Consider the following 21,929-nt stretch of genomic DNA (forward strand, 5'->3'; position numbering starts at 1 on the left):
AATCATTAGCCAGTTGGCATTTATTACTTAGAACTAATTAATTAGTATTTCCCAGATTATGTCTTTTGGGTCATTGTCAACTTTTTCTTCTTTAAAAACAAAACCCAAGGACGCCTGGGTGGCTCACGTGGTTAAGCGTGTGCCTTTGGCTCAGGTCATGATACCAGGGTCCTGGGATCAAGTCCCACATCGGGCTCCTTGCTCAGCAGGGAGCCTGCTTCTCCCTCTGCCTGCCCTTCCCTCTGCTTGTTCTCTCTCTCTCTGACAAATAAATAAAATCTAAAAAAAAATAACAAAAACAAAACCCAAAACTATTCCCTACCTTTGGAACTCTGGAGGACACAAACAAAGAAAGACATAAATAGATAGTTATAATGTGACAGAGGCAAGCAAGAATATATAGTACATATAGTAGTAGTATCTGCCGATAGCTGAGAAGGTTTGTTGAAGGAGGTGATATCTGATCTCTTGAAGACTCAGCAAGAGTTTACTCCACTGGAGGGTGGGGGTGAGGAGTGCAGAACATTCCAGAAAGGAGAAAGCATAACCATCGGCAAGTCCTTGATATTTCTGAAACTCAGTCCACTCTTTGAAAATAGTGTACATAATATATGCCTCAACGGTTTTTATGAGGATTAAATGAGAATGTGTGTGTGTGTATGTTAGCACATTTCTTGACTTACAGTAAGGAGTTGATAAATTTGTGGCTATTGTGATTTGCATAAATAAGAAATGGCACGAGACTGCCATAATGTAGTCTGCACACTATGTAAATCTCTTGAAAGGAGAGGAAATGACAGAAATATTTAAACGGGCGCCTGGGTGGCTCAGTCGGTTAAGTGTCCGACTCTTGATTTCGGCTTGGGTAGTAATCTCAGGGTCCTGGGATCGAGCCCTGCGTTGGGCTCCCCACTCAGCAGGGAGTCTGCTTGTCTCCTCCCTCTGCTCCTGTTCGTGTGTGCACACGCCACGCCCTCTCTCAAATAAATCTTTAAAAAGAACATTTAAACAAACACTTAAGTTTCTACAATATTATGTAACTCCCAGCTTTAAGACATCTGTAACTTGCTGATGAAATGCACATAATAGCAACTGATAATAATAACAATACCATCACTACCAAAAATAATGTCCAGCATTTAGCATTTACTGTGTGTATCTTCCAGTTGCTATTTAAAAATTTTTACTTTTATGAATTCATTTAAACCACACAACAACGCTATAAGGTAGGAACTATTCTAATTCACCTCTCAGTAGTGAGGTAGACTAAAGCACAGAGAGATCAGGAAGCTGCCTGAGTCACATAGCTGTGGTGAAGATGGGTGTCAGAATCAGGCAGTCTGGCTCTAGAATCCTATGCAGTACTGCCTTACATGTCTATTCAGTACAAAGCCAGAACTAGACTTCAATCTGATTCCTGGCCTAGGTCTGTCTTCATTACTTACACTACGGAAGGGGAATTTTCAGTGCTGTGGGAGCCTGCAGCTCTCCGTGCAAAGGGGTAGGTTTTAGAGGTCATTCTGGTCATATAAAATGGTAGAAAAAGTAGGTAATCTGATGACTCACATGGCTCGGTAACAGAATTCTGAGCCTAGGTAACTGGGTGTAGGCCAGAATTTCTAAAAGTGGTGTATACAGGAGAGAATGTCTACAGGGCTACTGCGGAAGGACATAGCCAAGTGAATCCACGGAAGAACCCTTAGTGGACCTAAATGAAAGCTTGCAGATCCTGTAGCACAGGCGCAGTTTTTTGTTGTTGTTTTGTTTGTTTTTGCAAATATCTTTTTTAAAATTTAAATTCAGTTAATTAACATATAATGTATTATTGGTTTCAGAGGTAGACATCAGTGATTCATCAGTATTATACGATACTCAGTGCTCATTACATCACATACCCTCCTTAATGTCCATCACCCAGTTACCCTATCCTACCACCCTTCTCCCCTTCAGCAACCCTCAGTTTGTTTACTGTGATGAAGAGTCTCTTATGGTTTGTCTCCCTCTCTGATTTTGTCTTTATTTTTTCCTCTCTTCCCTCATGATCCTCTGTTTTGTTTCTTAAATTCCACATGAGTGAAATCATATAATTGTCTTTCTCTGATTGACATTTCACTTAGCATAATACCCGCTAGTTCCATCCACGTCATTGCAAATGGCAAGATTTCGGTTTTTTTGGTGGTTGAGTAGTATTCCATTGTGTATATACCACATCTTTTTTTTTTTTAAGATTTATTTAATTATTTGTCAGAGAGAGAGTGAGTGAATGAGCGAGTGTGCACGTGTGTGCAAGAGCACAAGTGGGGGAGCGGCAGGCAGAGGGAGAAATAGGCTCCCCGCCCGATGCAGGACTCAGTCCTGGGACCCTGGGATCATGACCTGAGCTGAAAGCAGACGCTTAACTGACTGAGCCGCCCAGGCGTCCCCATACACCACATCATTGTCCATTCATCTGTCGATGGGCGTCTGGGCTCTTTCCACAGTTTGGCTATTGCGGACATTGCTGCTATAAACACTGGGGTTCATGTGCCCCTTCGGATCATTACATTGGTATCTTTGGGGTAAATACCCAGGAGTGCAATTGCTGGGTCGTAGAGTAGCTCTATTTTCACCTTTTTGAGGAACCTCCATACTGTTTTCCAGAGTGGCTGCACCAGCTTGCATTCCCACCAACAGGGTAAGAGGGTTCCCCTTTCTCTACATCCTTGCCAACATCTGTTGTTTCCTGACTTGTTAATTTTAGCAGTTCTGACTGGTATGAGGTGGTATCTCATTGTGGTTTTGATTTATATTTCCCTGATACAGGTGCACAGTTAAAGATTTCAGGGCCCAAAAGCCTGACACTGGGTATGGGTGACATTGCTTGCTAAGTGTCAGTTTATTCTGTATCTGAGTATAAATTGACTGGATTCCTACGTGCTTGGCTTGTATAAACAATGTATCTGATATGCCTATATTAAAATCAGAACAGCCATCAAGTCAATGAATATTACCAGAAATAAAGCATGGCTTTGTTAAATGATAAAAGGGTCAGCTTATCAAGAAGATTTAACAATTCTAAATATGCACGTATCTAATAACAACCTCAAAATATAAGAAGCAAAAAAATTGAGGGAGACAAATCTACAAATAGGTGTGGATGTCAACATCCCTCTCTCTCAGTAATGGATAGAACAAGTAGATAAATCAGTAAAGAGAAGTGATGTCAGCAAAAATGGCCAAATAAAGACCTAAAATTCTTTACTTCATAAAGTCTATGGAAAACTGGCAAAAATGGTCAGAGTCACTAACTTTTTTCAGAGCTCTGAAATGAGCCAAAGGCTTGCAGCAATCTGGGGAGTGTTTATTCAAGAAAAATGGCTGCACCTGCATAAGCACGGCAAGCTTTGTGACACTTTAACTTCCCCTAGTCCCACCTCCTCCCTCCCTGGTACCACAGTAGCCTTGAAAGAATCATGGTGAAAATGAGCAGCCCAGCGGCCACCAGAGGAGGCAGATTGGATTAGAGCTCGTTCAAAGCCCCATTCCCAGGGAATTGCCATTATTGGACCTATCTGGGCGGTCTCCTAGAAGACCCCACTCATGAGGTGGATTTTATTTGACTCATCTTGGAGCTATCCCAGGATGAAAAGCTTTTGGGAGGGGGCGCGGCTGGGAAGGAGGGATGTGTAAAACAATTAGAAACAGTTATTTAAGATTGCAGCTGCCTGAGATAGTGAACAACAGGGCAAACAGTAGGCTTAACCTTTTTTTTTTTTTAAAGATTTTATTTATTTGAGAGAGGGAATGAGAGATAGAAAGCACGAGAGGGAAGAGGGTCAGAGGGAGAAGCAGACTCCCTGCTGAGCAGGAAGCCCGATGTGGGACTCGATCCCGGGACTCCAGGATCATGACCTGAGCTGAAGGCAGTCACTTAACCAACTGAGCCACCCAGGTGCCCAAACAGTAGGCTTGGAAGAATATTTAAAAGGAAAAGCTGGGGAATGAGATTCTTCAGGGGCTCTGAAAAGCTCCAACATATTCCAGGAGATCTGCAAGGTCACTTGTGTGTCCAGGGCTATGCATGTGCTCAGGAAGGATCTAAGAAGGCCTAAGCTCTGACCTCTGGCTGACTTGCAGTTTCTGTAAAAGTAGTAAGTGAAGGCTGAGGCTGAATTGTAAACTGTTTGGGTGAGTGTTGAAGGTGTGCCACAATATGCACAAGAGAGCCCTCAGCTAAAAGTGGGAGACTTTTTGGCTTTGGGCATTTAGGGAAATCTGTCAATCATTAAGGACTTTAGTGGTCACATAAAACCAAATACAGGCTTTACAGAATTAGTTCAGGAATGTAAATAGTAACAACAGCAGTATCAAACACTGGAGAGGAAACAGACAATCCAATTTGCAGAGTTGCCACATTGTATTATTTTAAATGTCTGGTTTTCAATTACAAAATTACAAGACATGCAAAGAAATGAGAAAATATGGCCCATACACAGGAAAAAAATCAATAGAAAATGTCCCCGAGGAAGCCCACACATGAGACTTAAAAAGCAAAGACTTTAAGCCACACGTTGAAATATGTTCTAGGAAGAAAGAAAGCAATGTCTTAAGAACTAAAAAAAAAATATGAGAACAATGTCTTACCAAATAGAGACTATCAATAAATTGTGAAAAAGAAACAGGAATTCTGTAGTTGAAAAGTATAATAATGGAAAAGTTCACGTAAGGGCTCAAGAGCAGAACTGTGAAGAAAGATCAGTTGTGATTACCCAGTGTGAGGAACAGAAAGAAGAATAAAGAAACATTAAGAGAGGGGTGTCTGGGTGGCTCAGTCAGTTGGGCATCTGACTCTTTGATTTCAGCTCAGGTTAAGATCTCAGGGTCATGGGATTGAGCCCCACGTCAGGCTCTGCACTCAGAGGGGAATCTGCTTGAGATTCTCTTCCCCCCTCTCTCTCTCTTTCTCTCTGCCCCTCCCCCCACACCCGTGTTCTCTCCCTCTCACGCTCTCTTTAAAATAAATAAATCTTTTTAAAAAAGAAAAGAAACATGAAGAGAGACTGAGGAACCTGTGGGATGCCATTAAGTATATCATCATAGACATGGGAGTCCCAGAAGAGGAGAAAGAAAAAGGGACAAAAGAATATATGAAGATTTAATAGCTGAAAACTTCCCAGATTTGATTTAAAAAAAATAATCTACCCTTCCAAGAAACTTAAACTCCAAGTAGGATATACTTGAAGAAATCTACACCCAGACACATCATAATCAAACTGTTGAAAGTCAAACATGAGAATGTTAAAAGCATCAAGAGAAAAGAGACTCTTCACATACAAGAGATCCTCAATGAAAGTAACAACTGAGGGATGCCTGGGTGGCTCAGTTGGTTGAGCATCCAAATTTTGATTTTGGCTCAGGACATGATCTCAGGGTTGTGAGATCAAGCCCTGTGTAGGGCTCTGTGTTGGGTGTGGAGCCTGCTTAAGATTCTCTCTGGCCCTCTTCCTCTGCCCCCTCCCCCAAAAGCAACAGCTGATTTCTCATCAGAAGCCATGGGAGCCAAAGGGCTATGGGTTGACATTCAGAGTGCTGAAAGAAAGACTGTCAGCTAAGAATTCTATATACCGCAAACCTATCCTTCAAAAATGGCAAAGAAAAGGAAAACTCTTTAGGTGCAAATGATACGATCTTATATATAGAAAATCCTAAGGAATTCCCCAAAAAAACTATTAGAACTAATAGATTAGTAAGCTGGTATGCTACATTAATATACAAAACCCAATTGTATTCTATAGACTTTTGGTAAATATTCCAAATGTGAAAACAATTCCATTTACAATAGCATCAAAAAGAATAACATTTAGGAATAAATTTAACAGAAGTAGCGTAAAACTTACAATCTGAAATACAAACATTGTTGAAAGAAATTAAATCTAAAAAAATAGAAGACCTCCATGGATCAGATCTTAATATTGTTAAGATGAGAATGCTCCCCGGGCGCCTGGGTGGCTCAGTTGGTTAAGCGACTGCCTTCAGCTCAGGTCATGATCCTGGAGTCCCAGGATCAAGTCCCACATCAGGATCCCTGCTCGGCAGGGAGTCGTCTTCTCCCTCTGACCCTCCCCCCATCTCATGCTCTATCTCATTCTCTCTCTCAAATGAATAAATAAAATCTTTAAAAACAAAAAAGATGAGAATGCTCCCCAAATTGGTGTACAGATTCAGCTCAGTCTGCACCAAATTTCCAATTGGCTGCTTTGCAGAATATTGACCAACTGATTCTAATATTCATACATAAATTCAAGGGACTCAGAATAGCCAAAACAATCCTAAAAAAAAAAAAAAAGAAAAATTAGAGGACTCATACTTCCCAATTTCAAATCTTACTACAAAGCTGTAGTAATCAAGACATTGTGGTACTGGCAGAAGGGGATAGACTTACAGATCAGTGTAATAGAATTGAGAGCTCAGAAATAAACCCTCATATTTATAGACAGTTGATTTTCAACAAGGATGCCATTCAGTGGGGAAGGAATAGTCTTTTCCATAGCTGCATGAAAAGCATGAATTTGGACCCCTCCCTCACACTATATACAAAATGGATCGAAGAGCAAAGTATAAACTCTTCAAAGAAAACGTTGGCATTAATCTTCATGACCTTGGAGTAGGCATGGTTTCTTAGATATGACACAAAAAGCACAAGAAACAAAAAAGATAAACTGGACTTCATCCGAAGTAAAAACTTGTGCATCAAAGGCTGCCATTGAGAAAGTGAAAAGACAACCCACAGGATGGGAGAGTATTTATAAATCATATATCTGTTAAGGGACCTTTATCTAGAATATATAAAGAACTCTTAACATTTCAATAATTAAAAGACAACGCCATTTTTTAGATAGGCAAAGGATGTGAACAGACGTTTCTCCAAAGAGGATACGTAAATGGCCAAAAAGCACATGAAAGATGCTTAACATTCTTAGTCATTAGGGAAATGTAAATCAAAACCACAGTGAGATACTATTTCACGCTAGGATGGTTATAATTTTTTTTAAAGGAAAATAACAAATATTGAGAAGGATGTGGAGAAACGGAAACCTTCACATGTTGCTGGTGAGAATGTAAAATGACAGCCACTATAGAGAACAGTTTGACAGGGATGCCTGGGTGGCTCAGTCAGTTACGTGTCTGCCTTCTGCTCAGGACATGGTCCCAGGGGCCTGGAATTGAGCCCCACATCAGGCTCCTTGCTCCGCAGGGAGTCTGCTTGTCCCTCTGCCCCTCCCCCTGCTCGTGCTCCCTCTCCCTCTCTCTCTCAATAAATAAATAAAATCTTAAAAAAAAATTTTTTTGACAGTTCCTCTAAAAATTAACTACAAAATTAACATGAGAACCAGCACTTCCACTCCTAGGTATATACCCAAAGAAATTGAAACAGTATTAAAATAAATACTTGTACAGGAGTGTTCATAACAACATGTTCATAATGGCCCAAAAGTAGAAACAGTCTCAATGTCCACCAACTGATGATAGATAAAATGTGGTATGTTTATACAATGGAATGTTATTCAGCCATAAAGGAGAATGAAGTATGGTATACAATGCAATGTAGGTGAACTTCAAAAGCACTATGTTAAGTGAAAGAAGCCAGATTTATAAAAGATCATATATTGTATGACTCTGTATATATCAAACATCCAAAACAGGCAAATCTATAGAGCCAGAAAGCAGAATAGTGGTTGCCAGGGGCTGGGGACGGCGGGAAGGGCAGAGGTGTTTGCCCAAGAGAAATGAAAACATGCTCATAAAAAGACTTATGTATAAGAATAGTCACAGCCTGTTTTATTCATAGTAATCCAGAAACAGCTCTTGTGTCCAACAACAGGTAAGAGATAAGCAAAGTGTGATACTCGTACAATGGGATATTACTTGGTATAAAAAGAAACCTTTCAGTGATGGGGTAGGAGGGAGACTGCAAAGGGGCATGAGGGAACTTTCCAAGGGATAGAAATGCCCATCTTGATTGAAGTGTTGGGTACTCAAGGTATACCCTTGTCTAAACTCATTGAACTATACACTTAAAATCTGTACATTATACCTCAACAAAGTTGATTTTTTTTTTTTTTAAGGGCAGCAGACTCCACAGCTCAGGGCTCCTCTGACCTGGTGGTCATTCTACTTTATGTGGCTGCCAAGACCCCAAACTTCATATGAGACTTCATAATCCACATCACTCACATGTATAGTGTGATTCAGAGTAAAAACAATAGGGGACAGAGTCTGTGTCGTCCTTAATCATTCTCTGATATGGACCAGACACTGTGGTTGGATGTAGCTCAACTGTAAAGGCAGAATTGGACATAGATTTTAGTGGTGTCCGTGGGGTGGAGTACTCTGGATAGTGTAATCAAACAGCAGAAAGGAGTTTTGCAGCTCTGTTGGCAGACTGGATTGGAGAAGGAATGGACAAGAGTTACCAGCCATTGTCTTCCTGAATGGGTAGACTTTGTTCACGAGAAATAAAAGATCCATGTTAGCCTTTGTGGGGAGGACAAGGGATGGTTGGTACTATATTTTAGATCAGAGGTCAGCAAACTGACCCCCAGGCCAAATCCAGCCTATGGCCTGTTTTTATACATTCGGTGAATTAAAGATGTTTTTCACATTTTTAAAGAGTTATAAACAACAAAAGTAGATAATTTGTGACAGAGCATACATGGTCTGCAAAGCCTAAAATATTAACCTCTGGCCCTTTACAGAAAAAGTTTGCTGACCTCTGTTAATCTACGATTCTGAGGGTAAGAGCAGAATCAACTGGTTTGGGGCAGATTTGCAAGAAAAGGAAATCTAAATTATATTTCTGCCAGATTAAGTAGACTAATGATGTTTTTCTGTCATGGATTATAATTGGGCAAAGGGCAGAGCCTCTGATAAGTTCTTGCCCTGGGTTTTTCCAGTGTTTCCTATACTCCAGCCATTCCAGAGAAGTTGAAATACCCCGTAGATCCTGATGTCAGTCCCTCTACTTAGAATGCCCTTTCTCCTTCCATCTGGTGGCATGTTCCATGTCCATCTAAACCTACCTCCTCAGTGGGGCAGAATCCATCAGTCCTGTATTTTATAGCACTGGCTTCACATCACCAGGGTAACACATAACGGACATTTCATTGTTTGTTCCCCTTAGTAGACTGTGAGCTCCGTGGGTATGGGAACTATACATTTTTAAATTTCTGCTGCCACCAGTCCTGGCACCAGACGTGCACTCTTAAAATATTAATTGAACTGAATCAGGCCGCTGGTATTGCTTGACACAGGAACCTGGGTTGGACAGATACTGGAGATAGTAAGAAGCAGGCTGGGGTGACAGAAGAGGAAACAAGCTCCCTAGAGCTGATGGGTGTGAATTTCATTTTTAGAGAACTGAGCAGAGGGATATCAGGAAAGCAAAGTTGAAAGAAAAGAAGGAGCAGAATCAGAACAAGGCTTTACTCCAGGCCATCAAGGTGAGTTCTCAAACCTCAGGCCCATATGGTCTTGCTAATCCTCAAGCTTGTTGGGAAACTGTTTTGGGATGCTTTACCTGAATGAATTTGTTCATTTTTGTTTTGGTGAAGCAGTGTGCTAAAAGGGCTCTGCAGTCAGACCCCCTGAGTTCAGTCAGCTTTCCTGCTTGTATACATATGTTGATCTCAGGTAAGCTACACTGGATAGTTGCTATGGGTTAAGCATTACTAAATCTTCACAGTGGCCTTCTGAGGTAGATCTTCTAGCTACTGATTTGCTAGGTAGTGATATGGTCTCAGGGAGGTGAAGAAACCTCACACAGCTAATGTGTATCAGAGCCAGGTCCTTGCTCTTAGCCACTGCATCCTGAAAAAAATCTGAATTTTTAGGATGTTGCTCCTTTAACAACAAAAAAAAATTCAACCCTGTCCTTTCTTCCCTGCATTTTAAGTGGATGTAGTCTGAGCCAAATCTTGTTTTTTCACCTGGATACTGAATACCAGCAAGTCACCTGTGAAGCTTTGGCTTGCTTGGTTTTCACAAGGGAAATGACACCTGCCATGAGATTGTGGAGTAGGTTCTTGGTTTCATTCTTTGTTGAGTTAAATTATGCACCATTTAAGTTACTTGTTGACTTTGAGAACTTCACACTATTAAGATGCACTCCACTAGTCCCTCCCCATAACAAGCAATCTCTTAACTCCTGTTAACAGGTTAAGTGGGATGGAATACTCCAGATTCTCTTGCTAATCCTCATTCACAGTGAGAGATTTGGTCACATTCTAAAATGTAGAATATTGGAATGCCCATTTGCATACAGATCTGATTTTGGCGCTCTCCTTTAGTTTGACCCTGCATCTCAAGCTTCATTGTACGTAAGAATTACTCTAACAGTCGTATACACAGAACCATATTTTACCGATGGTTTAAAGCAGGAGCCAGTGGATCTGTAGCCAGTGGATCACAGCCCTGCCTATTTGTTTATGTTACTTATGGCTATTTTCACACTATGGTGGCAGTCAAGTAGTTAATTTCAACAGAGACCATTTGGCTCACAAAGCCTAAAATATTTCTGTCTGACCCTTTAAGGAAAAGTTTGCCAACCCCTGATTTAGCAGTCAAATCAAAAGTAATTTTGATTGCATGTAACTTTCCCCTTTTGCGCCCCTGTACCACACATACATAAAGAGACAACTCTTCTGTTCAGACCTTTGATTTATCTTTATTTCCATGAGACAGTCAAGATTAGGTCAATGTGCATTATTTTTAGTATTCCGTATCCTAGCTAAACCAACACACTTGCCATTTTCGTATGTGCTACGCTCTTGATCTTTTCTGTGCCTTTGCATATGCTGTTCCTTGGTGGTGAATGCCTTTCCATCCTCCCCCGACCCTTCCAACTTCTCTGCCTGAGAATAGTCATTGCTCAGGGCCCAGTCATCTCCAGCCCCTAGGCTGAATTAATTATCCATGGTCTGCACTTCTGCAACTCCACTTCTTACCTTATGTTGTACTTATTTCCATAGTTGTTCACTCACTAGACCATGAGCGGGGTCTTGAGGGCAGGAACCATGTCTAGCTTTTTTCTGTGATACAGGGTCCAGCATGTGTTAGAATCCTGGTGAAGGTGAGTTATCCCTGCTGTGCTAGGCCTCAGGGGTAATGAAGATGAATTGTGTAGAACTGACCTCAGGGAGCTCACAGTATGGTGGTTTCCCTGCTGTTGAAGTGGGCTTGCATCCTTCCACACAATAAGGTTTGTGTGTATTTCTGTTTTTAATCCAGGCTAGGAACATCAGGCTAGTCTCTGAAGCTGCTGGTCAGGATGAAGATTCAGACTCAGAAGGTCTAGGTGAGCTTTTCCTGGATGGGCTCAGCTCGGAGAACCCCTGTGGAGCCAGGCTGAATGTAGACGAGCAGGGCAGGTTAAGCTGGCCTGTGCTCTTTCTGTACCCGGAGCACGCCCAGTCGGACTTCATTGCTACTTTTCACGAGGACTCCAGGTACTTACTTGCCCAAGAGCCCTCTGTTCTTGCCGGCATGCTCTTTCCTTGCTGTCTCAGCAGAGGGACAAGTGGATTTTTGGTTGAGGAGGGAAGAGAATAGAGGGTTAACAGTCTGGTTTGGCATAACCTTTCTATCCTGGAGCTGATTTCTCCTTTTTACTAACTGTAACTAGCTTTGCAACGGCAGACACAAGTCTCACCATCATCCTGACTGGGCCAGTAAGTAGAGCACCACAGTATTGTTTGTCAAGCACTGACACATACCTCTGGTGAGATATGAAGTCATTCTAGGTAGTATATGCATAGTAATTGAAGTGTGTATTAGAAAAAATATAACTAGCAATTTTAACATGTGATTTCATAGGGTTGGTGCTTAGAATGTGGCTAAATGTAAGGAATGTTAAGCCTGAGTCAGTTTAAAGAAAATTACTGTGTCATAACAGGACAAGTAATACACATCCATTTTGGCTTAAGTCAGATGGTTTTGGCTCAAAATGGCTTAGGCCTGCATTTCATGTTTTGTACATTTTTGATAGCTCTCTGAATGGGTGTCCAGGGACTGTGATGTAGGAAAATAGATCATGACTTATTGATACCTAGAAAGTACATGTTATATCCTTAGGTTTATTGATCATCTAATGGTGATGTTTGGTGAAACGCCCTCTTGGGACTTAGAGCGGAAATACTGCCCTGATAATTTAGAGGTAAGATGTTTTACCTTGTTCCTGGATGGGATCTTTTTTGCAGGGGGGTGAGGGGAGCAAGTTTTTACTGCCTTAAAAAAAAAATTGTGGGCGCGTGGGTGGCTCAGATGGTTAAGCATTTGCCTTTCGCTCAGGTCATGATCCCAGGATCCTGGGATCGAGTCCTGCATCGGGCTCCCTGCTCCTTGGGAGCCTGCTTCTCTCTTTGTCTCTCATAAATAAATAAATAGAATCTTGAGGGAAAAAAAATTGTGTCGGGGCATCTGGGTGGCTTAGTGGTTTAAGTGTCTGCCTTTGGCTCAGGTCATGATCCCAGGGTCCTGGGATCAGGCCCCATGTTGGGCTCCCTATCATCCCAAACTGAAACTCTGCACCCATGAAACAGTAACTTCATTCTCCCCTCCCTCCAGCCCCTGGCAACCACCATTCCACTTGCTATATGAATGAGCCTACTCTAGGAACCTCATAGAAGTGGAACCATATATTGTTTGTCCTTTTGTATCTGGCTTATTTCACTTAGCTTGATGTCTTCAAGTTTCATCCATATTGTAGCCTGTGTCAGAATTTCTTTCCTTTTTAAGGCTGAATAATATTCCATTGTTGGGACCTTTTTTTTTCTTTTTTTAAATCACATCTTACAGTACAAAGACTTTCTCTTCTACTAATCATTTGAGAGTAAGATGCCAACTGATGCCCTGAATACTTCAGTGTCAGTTTCCTACAAACAAGGATATTTTCCTTCATAATCCCAACCAACTATCAAAATTAGGAAATTAACTTTGAGGGGAAAAAAAAAAGGAAATTAGCTTTGATATACTAGTACCGTCTAATTCTCAGACACCCTGTATCAGCTGTCCCCACGCAAGGACACCCTTCTCACCCACATGGCCTCTGACACCTCATCTTGCACAGCCATCCTACCAGGTAACCCTTCTCACCTGGCTTAGGCTCGCCAGCTCCCAGCAAGGCTGCCCTCCACTGACCGGGCTCTGGCACCCCTCCCTGCCAGCCCTTCTGCACAGACATCTTCCTCACCCTGCACGGGCTCTGACACCTGCACAGGGCCATCATCCTTCTCCTCCTTGGGCCCTTCCCCTGCTTTGGGCCACCATAGCTTGCTTCCCCCACATCTAAGGGGTCTAGGACTGAATTGCTAGGGAAGGGAAGACTCACGGGTCTGGGCTTGAATCTTGGCTCCTCTGTTTGCTAGGTGGGTGTCATTGGTGAGTTATTTCCCTTCTCTGAGCCTTCGTTCGATCTTTGGAAAATGGAGCTCATAATACCTTTCTTGGTATCATGGGCGAGGACTGAGTGCTTTATATTCCACAACTCATTCAACTAATAACAGTTGCCATCTCTTTAGCTTTTCCCTAGACTTGGCCTCAACGTGCCTAGTGCTGCTGAGGCCTTATATATGTGTCTGATTCCCGCTCCTCTGTTATTCTTGCAGGTCTACTTCGAGGATGAAGACGGGACAGAACTCTACCGGGTGCCTCTCAAGAGCACACTACTGCAGGTGCTGCAGCACCCCAGGTAAGCCACCTTCATGACGCTGAGTAGACCAGGGAAGATGCCCAGGCGCCATCCCAGGGATACAGCCAGGGTTTCATTCCACTGCTGTTGGATTGCCTTGTACTCCCCTCCCTTCCACCCTGACACAAAACTGTGAGATGGCAACCATGGAGCCTGGCCCAGGTCATTGGCCAAACAGGCTTCAGTATGACTCAGCCTGTTGTGCTGCAGCCAGGACACCCTCAGACTGGGAGAGGTGAATGGGGCTGGTCTGAGAAGGGACAAGCTGCCTGGCTGTGGGACCTGAAAATAGCAGGGTTGGCACTCCTGTTCCTCATTGTGCCTGTGTCCCCTAATATTGTTATATGGAAAGAACATCAGTTTGTGAAGTCACGCCATCATTTGCCAGCTGTGTGACTGTAAGCACATACTGCCTCCCTGGGGAGGTTTCATCATCTTTCGGGTAGGAGTACTAATCCTTGCCTACATCGTTCTCCGGTGTCTGAGAGCCGGTGAGAGAGTAGGAGTCAAAGTGCTTTTGTAAACTGTAAAGGGCAGTCTTGTTGTAAGAGTGCATCTTTGTTAGTAGCTATGGCAGCCAGCTGGATGTGGCTTTTGTCTCTTTGTTCAGCTTTGGGGTGTTCCTGGACCATAAAGGAATCCCCTCAGTGGATCTGTAAGTTGACTCTTGGACTATTTTCCCCTAAGCTTTGAGCAAAGCAAATGCTCTTGCATTTAGGCTAAAGGAGCCCGATGTATTGGGCATGAGGGTGGTTGGGCATGGTAGGAAAGAGGCTGGAGAGCTGGGCTAGGGCCATTCACGGAAGCCTCGAATGCCCTGCTCAGGAGCATGCTTTATCCTGATAGTGGTATATGGAGCCACAGAGGATGTGTAGGTAAAATTTATAGAGTAGTGTATAGATTTTATGTGTACTAGTTGACGGTGAAGCATGAGGTGAGGGGTGGATTGGCAAAGAGATTTCAGAGGCAGACTGGATGGGAATTGGTGATGTGGTGACTGACCTGGTAGGAGATCCAGCTGGTCTCTTGATGCTTCTGCTTTGGCTTGTCAGGCAGGAGGTGAAAATTTCTTCAGATATGAATGATGACTTCTCTTAGTAGGGTTTTTTTTTTTTTTCTGGCACTAAATGTCCGTTCTAGTTTATAGACAAATTTTTTCCATTATTTAGTGAATTATTACCATAATTCTTTAAAGGCCTGAGGTCCACTCTGCCCATCTCCAAAAAATGGGGGAGAAATCTAAACAAAGTAGATCTGTGGAGGAAAGCCAATTTCATGCTTCTCAGAACACGTAAATGCTGCTGGAAATGTTTACTTCTTAAATGACTGGCATAGTGAGAGGCTACTCGGGGCAGGATTCTGGCAACTTCAGGCCCTGAACTGAGTGGAGCTAAGATAGAGCTCCCGCTCCGCCTTGGTCCAGATCCAAGCACACTGGGTAATGCGAACACTCTTCAATCTGGGAGGCTAAAGCCTTGCCTACCTCTCCGACCTGCCCCACTCCACTTGCTTTTTGCCCCAACAACAGCAAATGCTCTGGTGCCGTGCACTTCCTCGCTTTTGCGCCCCTGTGCCTCATCACTACCCCTATTCTAAATTAAAGTCAAGATGGACAAGGCATCTTCCAGGAAGGTTTTCTTGATTCCCCTTCCCTACGGAGGGAATCATGCCCTTTGGACTAACGCTGTACCTCACAAATGCTTCTGCGATTGTTTTTGTTGTCATTAATTGATTACTTATCTCCCTCCCCTCAGGACTTGAAAGCAGGGATGATGGGTTTTGTTTTTAGCACAGGGCCCAAGTTACCCTGGGCATGCACTGTTGAATGAAGGAATGAATGAATGAAAGCAAACAAGCATGTTCTTATACTTTGATTTCATGTTTAGCCACAGGCATACATGATGCTAGAGGACTGGCCCAAATGTTCTGGCTAGGTTGTAGGGGGGAGAGGATCATGCTACTTTGACAGATATGTAAACAACCAAAAAAATAAATGTGCTAAACTTGCATTTTAATGTTGACTCACATCCAAAGGTTCACCTTGAATGTGGTTGGGGAGGTGCCTGGATGATTAAGATCAAAATTCAATTAACCCCTTCTTCTGTTGTGTTCACTGCAGGTACTTTGTAAAAGCCCTGACACCAGCATTTTTGGTCTGTGTAGGATCCTCTACTTTTTGTAGGAATTACCTCCAGGGGAGAAAAGTGCACCAGGTGAAGTAACCAAGCCAGGCGGAGCCAGGGCCCCTGGTTCTCCTCCCTCATTCGCCTCTGCCTGGAATCCAGCACCTTTGAATCAGCTGAGCCCTACACTATTTCTGCCACCCTGGGGATAGTGGTGGGGGGAGAGCTGCTGACTTCCCTGAACTACATTCTCTCTGGTCAAAGTGCCAAGCTCCAGCTGGTCTCCACTCTCTTCTGTTGATACACAACTCTGTACCTTGGTCATGACATCCTTGGACTCACTGTGAGCTGTGTTACCAGCCTCTATCCCTGAAGGGATCATCTTACAGTTACCACAGCAGCTGACCTAAGGAAGTCCTGGCCTGTGGACACGGACTCAGGATCCAGTTGGCTGGACCTTTATGATGTTAGAGGCCTCAGAGAAGCTACCCCTCAAATCACACAAATAATTTTAAGGCATTCAGGCTGAGGGACTCCAACCTCCAGGTTCTCGTGAGCCGAGAGGCTTGCTCTTTGGGGATACTGTTGTTCTTGGAGTGAGATGAGGTCACGAAAGCTGGCTCCTGTTTTTGCACCTGTAAAGACCTACAGACCGGGATCCTGCAAAACTCCTAGAAAGTTTACCAGTTTTCCTGATCTGTGTAGTAGGGCAAACTGACAGACTTGGATGGTGGACTCTTGAGTTCTTCTCCAGTTTTCACATTTTAGGATTTTGTGCTTTTTAAACATCTTTTGGCAGTTGAGTCATTGTCATAGGTTGTATTTTTATGTGCAACTGTTGGCTCCCTCTTTCCTAGAGAATATAGCCACGGGACTGCTTGCAGTGTCCGCCCCGTCCCATGGGGGAGGCAGAGGGACGGGGGTGGGCTCGTCCAGACCGGAGGTCAGAGAGCATTGCGTGGTGCATTCATGCTTCCCAGCTGGCAGCTATTCCGTCAGCCTGGGTGCCAGCATGGTAAGACATGGAACAGAGCTGAAGGAGCTGACCTGCAGCCGTTGATTGTAACGTGAATGAGAAATAAATGAGATTTGGGGGTTGTTACTGTAGCAAAGCTAAGTAAGACATCATTAAACTGAAACCAGCTGCTGTCCTTAAGATGGACTAATTTGAGGTTTTGTGCCTTGTGCTTTACTGTCTTTGAAGGGCAGTTTGCTGTGGAATATTGACAACCATGCAGCTTTCCTTCCAGGTGCGGGTCCCTGCATGTGGCTTGTGGCCTGGAAGCTGAAGTCCCGCCTCCACCCTCACCTGGCTTAGGCCATACCGAGGCCAGTGGCTCTCCCAGTTAGAGACTGGCTGTTTGGCTGTCTTTGTAAGAACTCGGCACCCTGTGAACGAGGCCGAACAATTGGCCAGCAGCAACCCTGGCGGCCAGTGCAGCAGCCGCACTGTCCTGGGGCAGAGCGGGTCCCGGTGTGCCCTCACTCATCTGTGCAGCAGACGGCTTACTCAGCTCTTTTCCTGGACACCCCCTGAGAAACCAAGTTCTGAGACCTTCGTCCCTACCACCCAGTCCTTTCTTTGGGCTCCAGGCTGGGCCCTGCCCCTCTAGGTAGGGGGAGCAGAAGTAGAAAGGGGAGGAGTGACTTGGCATGACAGACTGCAGACTACAGCTGGGACCCTGGTAGCTGCTGACTTGCTGTGCCTGTGAGGACGGAATGCTCGGACCCTCCCTCTCAGTGAGTCACCACACCTACCTGAGAGGCTTGTCCATTGCACCTCTGTGCAGGATCAGCAGCATCAGACCAGCAAGTCTCAACAGGGGTGACTTGCACCCCAGGGCACACCTGTCAATGTCTAGAGACATTTTGGTTGTCACAACTTGATGGGATGCTACTGGCATCTATGGGTAGAGGCCAGGGATGCTGTTAAATATCCTAGGGTGTACAGGACGGCCCCCACAACAAAGCATCGTCTGACAAACTGTCAGTAATGCTGAGTTTGAGAAACACTGCACAAAAACTTCCAGAAGGAAAGCTCTCAATGGGCAGAGGCCAGATGGGGATTTGTCTTAGTGCCCAGGCCTGACACACAGTGAGTGTGACACATAGGGAGCTGTGGTGTGTGTGTGCCGATGAGTGGATGGATGAATGACGGAACTAATGAATGAAAAAAACCAGAGTTCTGTTCCAAGGACCCATCTGCACACACACAAGCATGAGCAATGGCATTCCTGGGCTCCAGCCCATGTGCCTGGCCTTGCACCCTCTCCAAGAAGACTTCTGGCCTCCCTGGCCCATGGGCCCTGCCTTCTCTGACCTCTGCCATCTTCTGGTCTCTAGGGGAGTGGTAGAGCGCAAACTGAAGAGCCGGCCATGGAGGCTAGGACTAGAAATAAAGCCACAACAAGCAAGTCCTCACCCCTGCTGGGAGCCCTCAGCGGCTCCCCCTTCCCTCATCAACATGCTTGGTGTGGCACTCAAGGCCCTTTAGGGTCTGGCCCCTACCCACCCTTGCAGCTTCCTCGCTCCAACCTTAGCCCAGGCATCCCAGACATGGTTCAGCTATGGGGCAGGAGGGTGCAGTGGCCTGAGTCTCACCTCTGGAGCCAGGCTACCTACCTTCCAGTTCCAGCCCCGCAACTCAGCTGATGGCCTCAGGCCCTGTGCCTCAGTTTCTTCATGTGCAACACAAAGAGCATAATAGCACCTCCCTCACACAGGTGCTGCGAGGGCTGTATGAATTAATCTATGTGACACCCATGGAACAGCTTGCCTCTTAAGTGCTCACTCTAGCACAATTATTTTTTTACTCTCCAATCATGCCATGCTCTTAGCTTTGGACCTTTGCACATTCTGCTCCCTCTGCCTGGAGCATTCTTACTCTCACTTGCACCCTTGCCTCCACCCCCAGCTCTTCCTCCCTTTCCTGTTTAACATCTAGTCTTTAACCAGGCCTGGCTGCCTCCTCCAGGAAGCCTTCCTGGCCCCCTATCCCGCATGTCCCATGGCACCTGTACCATTACCACCCTTGCCACACTGCATTTTAATTGTCTACTTACTGGATGGTTCCTCCCACTTCTTTGTAAATTGAGTCAGGGACCCTGACCTGTGCACATTTGTACTGCTGGCATCCAGCCCAGCACCTGCTCAGCACACGGTAGGTACACAAATAATTAGCCGATGGCCCAGAGGAAGGGGTGGTGAATTCTAAACATATTATGGGTGGAAGCCACCACCCATGATGGATATGGGCCATGAAGTTGGGACAAGGACCTGGGAAGGGTGGTGAGTGTGGGTTGGAAAGACCCCGAAGCAAAGGCAAAGAGCATGCTCCAGGGGGCGTGCATAAGTGCCCTGGCTCACTAGTAACAGCTGCCATCTACTGAGCACTGAGGATGCGCCAGACCGTGTTCTCAGTGCTTTATGCGGACTGGCTCGCTCACTTCACCTGACATGGAGGCTAGTAGTTTACAGTACCATTTTACTGACAAGGAAAGGGGTACAGAGAGGCTAAGTAACTTGCCCAAAGTTAGCTAGCTAGTGAAAAGCAGAGCCAGGATTTGAATTCATGACTCCCCTAAGCCCTTCAAGAGATACTTGTAACAACTAGACTGGGCCTCTGCCTTTGAAGAGTTGGCATGAGACCCAGCGGCCCTTTCCTGTTCACTCCAATGTTGTGGTCAAGTCTTGGCATTCAATGTCATTGCAATGTCCCCAAACTGCCTGGGCAGAAGAGTCTAGCCTGCAGAGCCAGACTGCCAGAGCGTGCAGCAGACTCCCCACAGCACTCGACAACCTGCCAGTAGGGCTCCTGTCAGCCCATGAGCTTTCTGGGTGAGCCTGAGTGACAAGTTCTTGCAAATGGCATGTCCTCAGTCACCATTAACCAGTAAGTGCTTCCTCCTCACTCTCCTAGCACTACAGTTTTATTTAGCCAAGAGCAATTAGGCTTTAACCATGGAAGCTCATTAGCAGCCTTCAGAGCGGCTGGCTTAAGAGGAGTGGACATCATCCCTGCACCAAAGTGGTATTTGAACAGGGGGACCCTGAAGATGCCACCCCGTTTTGCTGGCCCACATGCACCCCCCCCCCCACGACATGCAAAGGGCTAAATGGCCTAGTATAAGGGCAGCTGCCACTTACCCTGCTGAGCGCCACTGTTGTTCCTGTTGCACCGAGGGAGCGCAGGAAGCGTGAGGAAGCATCTCGCACAAGGTCAGATAGCTATCAAGTGGCCTAGGCAGACTGACTCCACAGTGTCTAGTGTGGGTCACTATGATGTAAGTCATTAAGTGCAGCATCTTGAGTTTTTTCAAGTTTTAAGTTTGCAATAACATAAAAAGTTTACCATTTTCCACATCATAAAACTTTTCCTAACTCTAAAACAAAACCTTACATGCCCTTGGATGCACAGTAATCCATTCTAAAAAGCATCCTGGCATCTTGGTGTAGAAATGGATGGTGGGAACTCTGTGAAGTTCCCTGGCACTCAAATAGTTAAGCAAACGACAATTTCAACAGATTTCTGCAAAATGTCTTTATTGATAGCCCAGCAGGTGTTGCTTCCATTAAAACACAGAATATTAATGGAGCCCTTGATTTACATTCTAGGCTTGATTTACACAATGGCTTTGTTATGCACCAGCTTTTGTCCCCAAGTATTAATTCTGCTAAATATTTCCCGGCCAGTTGCTTCTAGATCTCCCCAAGGAATGAGCAATGATAATACATCCTATGTCTGTTACTTTGCCAGCATCCCCATTTCATCAATTTATAGCAAGAGGTAACACTGGCAAATTCAGACAGGAGGGAGTAAGGTACATGGTCTGAGTATCTGTCTTTCCTCTATGGCGATGGAGCCATTCCATGGGTGTCACTTAATTCTTGCTCGTGGCGCTCCCCCCAGGAAGGTTATAAAGCATCACATCAAGAAAACTAGATCCAGCTCTTGAGCTACGTTACCGGCAGATCCTAAGTCGTCTGGTGTGAAGGAAGTGTTTCCTGACAGCACAGGTTAAGTATTTCACGTAAGCGAGCTTAGGCAACCCCCTGGGAGGTGCACTGCCATGAGCACATCTTACAGATGAAGAAGCTGAGACGCATAAAGGGCAAGTAATTTGTCTAAGGTCACACCCCTGGTAAGTGGCGGATCTAGGATTATGTCTCTTCCAGGTTCTGGTCTTTCCACCAGAGCATACTGACCCTGGCTTCTTAGAAGACACGCTGGCTTAGTAATCAGGACACCTGGGTTTCCGTTCAGCTTGCCTTTGGGCCAGTCACTGTACTCCCTGTATTTGTCTCCCTTGGAAAATAAAGAACAGCACCTGTTTCACACCTACAAGGCTTTTGTAGTTCAGAGGCTGATCTAGCCAGACTTCTCTTGAAGCAATAAGATGGACCAGAGGTAGCCTGATTTAGGGGACACAGCTCTTGGCCTGCAATCAGGTGTTCTGCCAGTCAGATGGTGTGTGGCAGGTTAATTCCCACCCCAGGCTTGCTTCCCATCTGTGAAAGGAGGGATGGACAGGTGGGCCCCAAGTCCTCCTGTTCTAAACTTCCATGATTCTGTATCGTCCTCAAACTTTTCTGTAACTCGAACATTTATGAAGAGTTTAAAGTTAATTGGTTCTCTATTCCTGAAACCTGGTTTTAAAAAAGTGCTTACATTAGGCTAGCCCTCCAGCTTCCATAGATCAGCGTATGGGGCACAAATTTAAAATTAAAAAAAGGTGAGTGGGAGGTACAGGCTTCCAGTTATGGAAGGAATAGGACACAGAGATAAAAGGCACAGCACAGAGAATACAGTCAACGGCATTGTAATAGTGTATGGTGACAGATGGTGGCTACACTTGTGGTGGGCAGAGTGTCAAGTACAGTTACTGAATCACCATATTGTACACCTGAAATGAATGTAACCCTGTGTGTCAACTATACTTCAGTAAGAATTAAATTTTTTAAAATATTAAGACAATTTGCACAAATTCTACGTGCTCATCTATCTGGGGCTAACTCGATTAGATAGACATAAATAATTCAGTTTTGTTTACTGAAATTACTTTTGTCTAGGCAGAGGCCATGCA

General features: G+C 44.6%; 1 protein-coding gene across 3 annotated transcripts in view; it reads left to right on the forward strand.

Moving 5' to 3' along the window:
• TTC4 (tetratricopeptide repeat domain 4) overlaps positions 1-21,820 on the forward strand; it is a 28,907-nt gene extending 7,087 nt beyond the window's left edge. For 2 of the 3 annotated variants that reach the window (XM_027606587.2, XM_027606603.2), the window contains 5 exons: positions 9,393-9,479; positions 11,266-11,483; positions 12,109-12,190; positions 13,641-13,723; positions 15,843-21,820. In XM_027606587.2, the coding sequence (XP_027462388.1) occupies positions 9,393-9,479; positions 11,266-11,483; positions 12,109-12,190; positions 13,641-13,723; positions 15,843-15,945 (573 nt within the window). In that variant the 3' untranslated portion in view covers positions 15,946-21,820. Of the gene's footprint in view, positions 1-9,392; positions 9,480-11,265; positions 11,484-12,108; positions 12,191-13,640; positions 13,724-14,333; positions 14,398-15,842 lie in introns of those variants that run through there. The other variant, XM_027606596.2, reaches the window with a different exon arrangement.
• The last annotated feature ends 109 nt before the right edge of the window (positions 21,821-21,929 follow it).

This window comes from Zalophus californianus, chromosome 4 (genome assembly GCF_009762305.2).
Source record: "Zalophus californianus isolate mZalCal1 chromosome 4, mZalCal1.pri.v2, whole genome shotgun sequence".
Taxonomy (NCBI): domain Eukaryota; kingdom Metazoa; phylum Chordata; class Mammalia; order Carnivora; family Otariidae; genus Zalophus; species Zalophus californianus.